At 38.2% G+C, this 10714-nt stretch overlaps 1 protein-coding gene across 1 annotated transcript; it reads left to right on the top strand.

Moving 5' to 3' along the window:
* Nucleotides 1–2958: 2958 nt before the first annotated feature.
* LOC120424382 (deoxynucleotidyltransferase terminal-interacting protein 1) lies at nucleotides 2959–4753 on the top strand. The gene is made up of 2 exons (XM_039588481.2): nucleotides 2959–3007; nucleotides 3070–4753. Exon 2 carries the CDS (start codon nucleotides 3123–3125, stop codon nucleotides 4476–4478), a length of 1356 nt encoding a protein of 451 aa, XP_039444415.1. The 5' UTR covers nucleotides 2959–3007; nucleotides 3070–3122; the 3' UTR covers nucleotides 4479–4753.
* The last annotated feature ends 5961 nt before the right edge of the window (nucleotides 4754–10714 follow it).

The following is a 10714-nucleotide window of genomic DNA, read 5'->3' on the forward strand; positions in this document are numbered from 1 at the left end:
AGAACCCTCAGGGGTGTTCCGATGGAAGGCCATACGAGACTGGACAATATGGGTATCAAACTTCTTGGATTTTGATACTGGCGATGAAAATGGCCATTTTGACAGTATTGGCCACAACCTGGAGTGGCCGGTGCCCTCAGGGAGGTTCTCCCGGGAGGACATTAACAGAACCATACGATTTTGGGTAATATGGGTATCAGACTTCTTGGTTTTCAATACTGGTAATGAAAATGGTCATTTTGACAGTATTAGCCACAACCTGGAGTGGCTGGTGCCCTCAGGGAAGTTCTCCCGGGAGGACATTTACCGAACCATACGATTTTGGGCAATATGGGTATCAAACTTCTTGATTTTCAATACTGGTAATGAAAATGGCCATTTTGACAATATTGGCCACAACCTGGAGTGGCCGGTGCCCTCAGGGAGGTTCTCCCGGGAGGACATTTACCGAACCATATGATTTTGAGCAGTTGTTCATGGCTCAACTGCGATCGTTGACGATGACGATGGAATGAAAATCGTTGGCAAAAATGCTGCCTTCACGACTCCACGGCAAAACAAAACAGCCAATCAGAGAGCGGAAAGATTTTTTGCGTGGGTCAAAGTACGCGCTTGCTTGTTCAAGGCCAACTGCGATCGTTTGACCGTTGACACTTGCAAGCGAAAATTGTCAATATTCGTAAGTTTTTTTTAAATGAAAATTTTGGGGGAAGTATTTAATTAAATTAAACGCCAAGCGTCAAAAGCATTAAAAATGCACAAAAAGCAGTGCATGAATCATTTGAAACAATAACTCTTTCGTGAAGCGCCATTTTGTTAAATTGCAGCAGAAGTTGATTCTTGTGGCCATCTTCTCGAGCGTCCATCCAAGTAGGCCTTTGTTTTTCTCCTTCGACGTTGTTTTGGCAGCAATTTCACGCACACGCTGGCGTGTTTCTTCTTCTCGGAGCTCGCTCTTGATTTCCTTCAGTCGTTGTTTTTTCCGCTGCTGCTTCTGCTGCTGCTGCTACGGTGTTGTCGGTTCGAACGATGACGATGGAATGAAAATCGTTGGCAAAAATGCTGCATTCACGACTTCTTATCCCCACCAGTGCATCAAAAAGCGAATGACGTAGGAATGGGATAACCGGCGCAAAGGGGCGGGGCATCCGTCACCATTCTAAGCCAATATAACCCCGCTCGGTCAACCCTGGGAAATCATTCTATCGTTGGACGCCGAGGAGTAAACAACAACCTGGACCTGGAAGCAGATGTCCTTGAGGCCCAGAAGCAGTTGACCGAAAAGCAGCTAGCCCGGAGCTAGGAGCAGACCAAGCGGAGGCAGGCCAGCCAGAATAATTGAGAGCCACCGGAATATTCTGGCCACAAGACCCGGAGTGGCCAGATTCCTCAGGGGTGTTCCGATGGAAGGCCATATGTGACTGGACAACATGGGTATCAAACTTCTTGGATTTTGATACTGGTGATGAAAATGGCCAATTTGACAGTATTGGCTACAACCTGGAGTGGCCGGTGCCCTCAGGGAGGTTGTCCCGGGTGGACATTTACCGAACCATACGATTTTGGGCAATATTGGTATCAAATTTCATGGTTTTTGATATTGGTAATGAAAATGGCAATTTAGAAAAAGTTAACCAAAAGCTGCAGTGGCCGGTGCCCTAAAAGAAAGTTTTCCCGGGAAGACATCTATTGAACCAACGAGTTTTGGCAATATGGGTATCGCAACTCATGGTTTACAATACTGGCCATTTCGAAAAAGGTGGCAACAATCTGGAGAGGCCGCTACCTCACGATTATTCCGATTGGGGGACAAACATCGAATTATAGAGATATCATGGTTTTTTAATACGGAGCTTAAAGAGAAATTAAACGAAAATATAAATCCAATAATGTTTTGATTTTATCTGACGCATAATTCAACAAAATTGCTTAATTTTAAAAGCTTTTCTGCTAAGTTCTTTGTCATACTGGTCATGTGTAACATAACCACCTGCACCTTTTTTTTTAGAATTTCAGCAAATTTTCTACAAAATTGTCTAGGAGACATTGGTCCGATTTTCAATGTTAAAACATGAAACATTTGTTTTTTCGATCTTTCCGAAAACAAAATAAACATTGAAAAATATTTGCAATGGCCTTACTTTTAACATTAATTTCGTAATATTTTTTCAATTTTTTGAAAAGTTATAGCGGAAATTTGAATTCTGCGACCACAATTTGATTAAATTGGCAGACGTGCCAAAACAAGATCCTGAAAAATGATGCTGGACTTGCCGTTTAACTTCTCGACGGACGAGCTCGAGGAGGCGGGCAACACGAAATCACTGGATACCTGGACCAGCAAACTGCTACAGAGGTTTTGGACGAGTTGCACGATGTCGGAGAACACTCTGATATCGAGTATGGTGCCGTGATATTGTGGGGGCGTTCTTTTATTACGTAACGCAGTAGGGGGGGAGGGGGGGTCGGAGGCCGTGTTACGCTCCATACAAAATTTTTAAAATTTGTATGGAAATTTTGTTACGAGGGGGGGGGGGAGGGGGTCTAAAAGTCCGATTTTTCGCGTTACGTAATAAAAGAACGCTCCCATTGTGATCTAGTTTTCGAGAAACCCTTTTCCTCCTCCTATCCATTTTTTATCCCAGCAAGAATGACAGGTTTTTTGCGAGTTGTTTTCCTGTTTTTTGTTTCCCTTTACAACCAACTTTATTTGCATCCATTGTGATAAATGTCTTATACTAGCTGAAAGGATCCCTCAAAACTTTGTACTGCACTTACAAAACTACTGTTAGTCGGTAATAAAGAAAAAAATGAATATCGTGTTTGAGAAACATTTTAGTGCGCTAAAATTATTAAATAAAAATTAATACTATTATGTCAAATGACTTTTATGTCAAACGGGGAACATCTCAAGCCAACTCCATCTTCCAATGACAAACCCTGATCCCATCTCAAAGGCATCATAAAGTTTACGTGCTGCATAAATCCAGGCGTGTTTTTCACCTCCGTAAATATTTCCCATTTTCTGCATACATTCCGGCGTAATAATTCAAATTTCTTCTTTTGCAGACCTATCACGTGCTCCACCCTGTAGTTTCCCGTTCGATTCCCGCGTTCAAACCATGGTCATCCAGCGCGTATGGCGTTCGTCCTCTTCGGCATCGAGCCAATCCAACAACAGCAGCAACAACAACCCACTAGCCGCAGCAGTAGCAACAAGTCAATCCGCTGAGTTGGCTCAAAATGCGGCCGGGTCTTCCGAGTCGGAGAACAGCAGCTCGTCCGGTCAGCACACCGGCAGGGGACGTCCCAAAATGAGTGGTGAGGCCATGTTGGATGTGCTGAAGGCGCGGTACTCGGGCAGGTCGTTTGCCAATCAACCCTCGAACGACGCCGCGATGAAGTCGCTGGAGCTGCTGCGGGCGAATATTCAGTATTTGTTCGATAAGGAGATTGACGTGGTGATTAAGAAGTTTAGCTCGTTGTTCTTCATTCCGGCTATCAAGAATATTAAGGAAAATTTGGGAGAGTCGGCGGTGTCGGAAGAAACGTTGAAGAATACGTACTGTTCGCTGCTGGAGAATAGCAAGGCCCAGTACGTCGGTCAGATCGCGTCCCCGGCGGAGAATTCACTATCGAGGGCAAACACACCGGGCATGGAGTTGAGTGATTCTGACTCGAGCACGGACAACGTAGTTCCGACTGGAACGCCAAGTCTTCTTCAGCAAGCATTGAAGCGCAAGCTGCCAGAACCCAATCAACCGGACACTTTCAAGCGGCAGTACTTCCTACAAGGATCGCTCTACACCCAGAACCATCAGTACTCGATTCTGCAATCCCTCGGAAATGTCCAGGCGTCCCTTCCGTACCAGCTTCGTCCTTCAGTACTGAACCCAACCGTTTACTCAACCACAATCAGCCCGGAAACGTTGTTCATCCTAGACTTCAAGGCAGGTCGCGCCCTCGGGGTGTCCGACTTTCGAGAACGCCTCGCCAACAAGCACCCAGAAATCCTAAGATACTGTCCAGACAATCAGGACCGCGAATGGCTCCTCAACCAGAAACAAATCTCTCCCCTAAACCGTAACGGGCGATTCTTTCTGCTGGTCCTGGACGAGGTGAAGAAGCTTGCCGAGCGGAACCCCGAATACGCGCCCTACCTAAAACTAGCCGACCTGCAGGGCTTCAAGCTGACCGAGTTCATCTACGCCAAGGTTCAAAAGCTTATCAAAGACAGCGCGGAAGCTTCCTCCACCGTAAAATCCGTTCCGCCAACCATCGTTCAGCAGCAGCCGCGGCCACGTGTCTCATCGCTGAGTTCCTCCCACGCCACGTTGACGGCCCTGCTGGCCCAGCAGTCCCAACCCGCGGCAGTGACGACGACGACGACGACGGTGACTACGTCAGGTGGTGTTCCGCCGGCCAGTGTGGTGGCCACGGTGTCGATACCGGAAAGTGGTGAAGTGGCCAAATCCTAAATTGATGCACGGTGTTTCCTATTTTCGAGTATTGAGAAGTGATATTTAGGGAAAACTAAAATTTTAAGGCTATTTTAGAAACAATCAGTAGTCGCTTGTCGATGTGTACATATCAGCGTGTAATCTTACAAAGTTACTAACCGGATGTTGATTGTGTGAAAAACCTTCTTTTAATATGAAATTTCGTGAGTGTTCTCTTCAGGATGTGTGCAGTTTGGGGTGTGCTATGAGTGTTTTAAAATATATATTATTATTCAATAAAGTAATGTGCAAACCAATAAAAGTCTCTTGTTTTAATTTATATGGAATTGGACATTTGCCTGGGTCTGAAAATATAATTTGTTTCAGCTCACTTGGTAAAACAAAACAATTAACAGCATTTACAATTTAGAACATGATTTAACGCATATTTAATTCTGGAAAAAAATACCCAACTTTTTTTGCAAATAAAAACTTTTCTATAAAACTTTGTCCATGCGTTTCCTTGGTTTCCTTTGTTCTTGTTCTTGTTCTTGTTCTTGTTCTTGTTCTTGTTCTTGTTCTTGTTCTTGTTCTTGTTCTTGTTCTTGTTCTTGTTCTTGTTCTTGTTCTTGTTCTTGTTCTTGTTCTTGTTCTTGTTCTTGTTCTTGTTCTTGTTCTTGTTCTTGTTCTTGTTCTTGTTCTTGTTCTTGTTCTTGTTCTTGTTCTTGTTCTTGTTCTTGTTCTTGTTCTTGTTCTTGTTCTTGTTCTTGTTCTTGTTCTTGTTCTTGTTCTTGTTCTTGTTCTTGTTCTTGTTCTTGTTCTTGTTCTTGTTCTTGTTCTTGTTCTTGTTCTTGTTCTTGTTCTTGTTCTTGTTCTTGTTCTTGTTCTTGTTCTTGTTCTTGTTCTTGTTCTTGTTCTTGTTCTTGTTCTTGTTCTTGTTCTTGTTCTTGTTCTTGTTCTTGTTCTTGTTCTTGTTCTTGTTCTTGTTCTTGTTCTTGTTCTTGTTCTTGTTCTTGTTCTTGTTCTTGTTCTTGTTCTTGTTCTTGTTCTTGTTCTTGTTCTTGTTCTTGTTCTTGTTCTTGTTCTTGTTCTTGTTCTTGTTCTTGTTCTTGTTCTTGTTCTTGTTCTTGTTCTTGTTCTTGTTCTTGTTCTTGTTCTTGTTCTTGTTCTTGTTCTTGTTCTTGTTCTTGTTCTTGTTCTTGTTCTTGTTCTTGTTCTTGTTCTTGTTCTTGTTCTTGTTCTTGTTCTTGTTCTTGTTCTTGTTCTTGTTCTTGTTCTTGTTCTTGTTCTTGTTCTTGTTCTTGTTCTTGTTCTTGTTCTTGTTCTTGTTCTTGTTCTTGTTCTTGTTCTTGTTCTTGTTCTTGTTCTTGTTCTTGTTCTTGTTCTTGTTCTTGTTCTTGTTCTTGTTCTTGTTCTTGTTCTTGTTCTTGTTCTTGTTCTTGTTCTTGTTCTTGTTCTTGTTCTTGTTTTTGTTCTTGTTCTTGTTCTTGTTCTTGTTCTTGTTCTTGTTCTTGTTCTTGTTCTTGTTCTTGTTCTTGTTCTTGTTCTTGTTCTTGTTCTTGTTCTTGTTCTTGTTCTTGTTCTTGTTCTTGTTCTTGTTCTTGTTCTTGTTCTTGTTCTTGTTCTTGTTCTTGTTCTTGTTCTTGTTCTTGTTCTTGTTCTTGTTCTTGTTCTTGTTCTTGTTCTTGTTCTTGTTCTTGTTCTTGTTCTTGTTCTTGTTCTTGTTCTTGTTCTTGTTCTTGTTCTTGTTCTTGTTCTTGTTCTTGTTCTTGTTCTTGTTCTTGTTCTTGTTCTTGTTCTTGTTCTTGTTCTTGTTCTTGTTCTTGTTCTTGTTCTTGTTCTTGTTCTTGTTCTTGTTCAAACTAACAACTAACAAACTAACAAACTAACAAACTAACAAACTAACAAACTAACAAACTAACAAACTAACAAACTAACAAACTAACAAACTAACAAACTAACAAACTAACAAACTAACAAACTAACAAACTAACAAACTAACAAACTAACAAACTAACAAACTAACAAACTAACAAACTAACAAACTAACAAACTAACAAACTAACAAACTAACAAACTAACAAACTAACAAACTAACAAACTAACAAACTAACAAACTAACAAACTAACAAACTAACAAACTAACAAACTAACAAACTAACAAACTAACAAACTAACAAACTAACAAACTAACAAACTAACAAACTAACAAACTAACAAACTAACAAACTAACAAACTAACAAACTAACAAACTAACAAACTAACAAACTAACAAACTAACAAACTAACAAACTAACAAACTAACAAACTAACAAACTAACAAACTAACAAACTAACAAACTAACAAACTAACAAACTAACAAACTAACAAACTAACAAACTAACAAACTAACAAACTAACAAACTAACAAACTAACAAACTAACAAACTAACAAACTAACAAACTAACAAACTAACAAACTAACAAACTAACAAACTAACAAACTAACAAACTAACAAACTAACAAACTAACAAACTAACAAACTAACAAACTACAAACTAACAAATTATGAATGTTTTGAAAAAGATTTTTTTAACAAAAAAAAAAAACTGAAAAAAAATATGAATATCAAGGTTGTTTATCGATATGATTCTCGGCGATAATATTATCGTCATTGTTATTTCGATAATTATATCGGCTGGTACCGATATTTTTTTCAGTTTTTGTCACCCTCCACCTCTCTCCCATCAAAATTGGTACGAAAAATCAGGGGGGCAAAAAATTCTATTATTTTTTAAAAAACCTAAAAATTTTAATGGAATTTCCAGTGCAATTATATGAAATAAATTTATCATTTTTGGTTTATTAATAAATCTTTTGAACTTTTTAATGTACAGTAAAGCAAAATGTTTTTTTTTTGCATTGTTTTATTTTCGTCAAATCCTTGATATTTTTTTGTTGAAAATTGATTATTAAAACAGTTTTTTCATTAAAATGTTTGGACTACACAGAAAAAAATATGTAAATTTACACAGCACGTAATTACTGTTTCTTATGTAAACTCACTCAATGTAATGTTGAAATATGATGTAAAGAGTAAAAAGTCATGGAAATTACTCCAATGTAAATCTAAATCTAATGTAAATCATGAATCTAATGGAAACGTTGAGCATGGAAACTCAAATCTGTTGAATTTCTACCCGTGTTCGGCTTCCTGTAAATTCCTATTTAATGTAAATCATATATCCAATGTATTTCTGCCAAACGTTAACTTCAAAACTACCCGAACTAAAAAAAAGTTATATTTGGTTCTCTTTCTATCGCTCTCATATTTCGCTTGCCCACTGCCAGAGCCTCGACCTGAACAAGTTGATGCTTTAGCCGCTCGTTTATAAAATGCGAAGATGGCTCAGTCGGCAGCGGGTAGCAGCAGTAACACCGAACATCCTACCCGTCGTCCGTTCGATTCCAGTCCAGCGTTATTCCACTTGGCCGTCGACGAGAAAGCGTCCCCTACCTGTGAAACAACTTTTTAAAATCCGAATTTCCTTTTGCTGCCCGCTTCAATCATTTTAAAATAGAACATAGGCCACACCATTTTCCTACTGCATTCCTAGTCGAGCTTCTCATTCCCATTGGCCAATCAGAATTAGTTGATTTGAACTAATGTAAATTCCAAAAGTAATGTAAATTCCAAAACTAATGTAAATTTTCAAAACTGATGTAAATTTCCAATGAATCTAATGTAAATTTCCAATGAACCTAATGTAAATATACATCATTTATCATGATACCTTTTGGTACATGATAAATAATGTAAATTTACAGGAATATTTTTTCTGTGTATGGCTTGTCATCTATTTTTTATATATTTTTTGTATTAAGTTCTTTGAACTTAAGTATATTTTCATCTGCCTAACGGACGATAAATCATATTCAAAATCTTTCTTTATTTGACTTAATCCATCAATATCATGTTTAGTTTTCAATGAATGTATTCACTAAGTATATTCATTAAAATAATGTTGTTAGTAAGAAAACATAAATACACAAAAAAAAAATCACAAAATACCGTTTCTTTTCAAATACTCAAGCTTGCAATATGAGTTTTAAACGATTTTAAATTTTGCATGAATTTTCACTGCGCTTTAGATTTTAGATTTTTCTAAATGAAATACTAAAATTTTCACAAAATGTCGTCAACACAGCATTAACAATTTGAAAAATGGAAATGCATGCAAAATTTAAATTCTTTTATGAAAATGCAAATTATGAAAGTTTGAGTATCTTGTAAAAATTGGAGTAAACCACAAAAAACACCAATAAAAGTGAAAAAGCATAATAAAATTCGCTTCATGTTGCACATTACAAAAGTTTGAGTATTTTCGATTTTTTTAATGCGGTATTTTGTGGAAATTAGAGCATTGTATTCCAAAAAGCAAAAATACTAGAACAGCGAAAAAGCAAACCACATTTCGCTTCGTTTGATACTCATATTGAAATTTACTCTCCAACAATATGGTATTTTGTGATTTTTTCAGTAATTTTGCCATATAATCAAAAACATATTTTCTGCTTGAATTCTTTGAATATTCAACATAATTTGGTTGGATTTTGTCAATTTTGAAAATATATTTAATATAAGTTAGGCCGTTGCATATATTTTTCAAAGTTTAGGTCGCCCCCCCCCCCCCACTTCAAAGTGGCCTGAATAAAACAATTTTTTTTAGTGAAAATTAAAGTTTAAACTACCGAAAACCAGTTAAAATGCATTTTTGCAATTCCGTCGTGAAACTACTAACATTTCCTGTCATTCTTGAATGACGAAATAGCCTACTTTTCTGTACCAAAAATAACAGAATCAAATAGCAACACTTTTCAAAATAAATGCTGAAAAATTCTACTTTTCAGCACTCAAATGGGTGCTGAAAAGTTGAACTTTTCAGCACTTGTTACGAAAAGTAACACTTTTCAACATTTTTTTTATTTAAACGATTTATTGACAAAATACATGAAAATTTGACTTAAAATTTCACTCAGTGTGTGTTTTCTGGAATTGCAAAAAATGTTGTATGGAAAACTTGATTTTTTCAGCACTCTTCGTATTTATCCAACTCGGTGAACTTCGTTGGATAAATGTACGACTCGTGCTGACAAAATCCTCTTTTTGCAACTTATTGCGTAAACTACTATTATGCAACAAGTTGAAAAAAGAGGATTTTTTCAGCACGAGTCGTACATTTATCCAACGAGGTTCACCGAGTTGGATAAATACGAAGAGTGCTGAAAAAATCAAGTTTTGCAACGAGTTCCATACAACATTTTTTGCAATTCCAAAAAACACACACTGAGTGAAATTTTATGTCAAATTTTCATGTATTTTGTCAATAAATCGTTTAAATCAAAAAAATGTTGAAAAGTTTTACTTTTCGAAACAAGTGCTGAAAAGTTCAACTTTTCAGCACCCATTTGAGTGCTGAAAAGTAGAATTTTTCAGCATTTATTTTGAAAAGTGTTGCTATTTGATTCTGTTATTTTTGGTACAGAAAAGTAGGCTATTTCGTCGTTCAAGAATGACAGGAAAAGTAAGTAGTTTCACGACGGAATTGCAAAAATGAATTTTAAAACACTTTTTTCATCCAAATGTTGAACCTAGGCTTGTTATTACAATTTTTATATATTTTTTTATTTTTTTCTGACTTGTAATTTTGTTATTTTAATTTTTAATTTTTTTATGCTTTTCCCTCGTCCTCGGCCAGAGCCGAGGGACAAAAACTTTGAAAAATATTTGCATCGGCCTGGTTTGGTTTTCTTCATAGAGACACCATGTGGAGACACCCTATCTTCAACCACCCCCTACTCACGTTGGAGGGGTAACCAAGCAAAACAAAATTCCTCCACACTCAACTGAGAGAGAGAACTCAGAGAGCAAGAATTCGCGAGAACTCACCACCACCACATTCAAAACAATTCGCTCTTTTTCTCACTCTCGCGATGCACGCTTCCAAATTGCGGGTGATTGGCTGCTCGTTGTGGTAGTGAAAATGCAGTGAAAACTGCAAGTTTCCACCACCCCACCCTCTCAAATCCGTTCGCCCCAGCACCGAAGAACCCGCGTTGTTTTGGTCTCCCCGGCCCACGTGAGAGCTGAGTGCCGGGGGACACACGTGATCGCCTGCGGGCTGGCGTACGAAGTCGCATCGCGACGCCGCCGCCGTCGCTCTCTCGCGAGTGCCTCCTTAGAACCGACGACGACGATATCTGTCTGCATAGTCGCCGCGGCGGAACACGGC

This window comes from Culex pipiens, chromosome 3, assembly GCF_016801865.2.
Source record: "Culex pipiens pallens isolate TS chromosome 3, TS_CPP_V2, whole genome shotgun sequence".
Classification (NCBI taxonomy): Eukaryota; Metazoa; Arthropoda; class Insecta; order Diptera; family Culicidae; genus Culex; species Culex pipiens.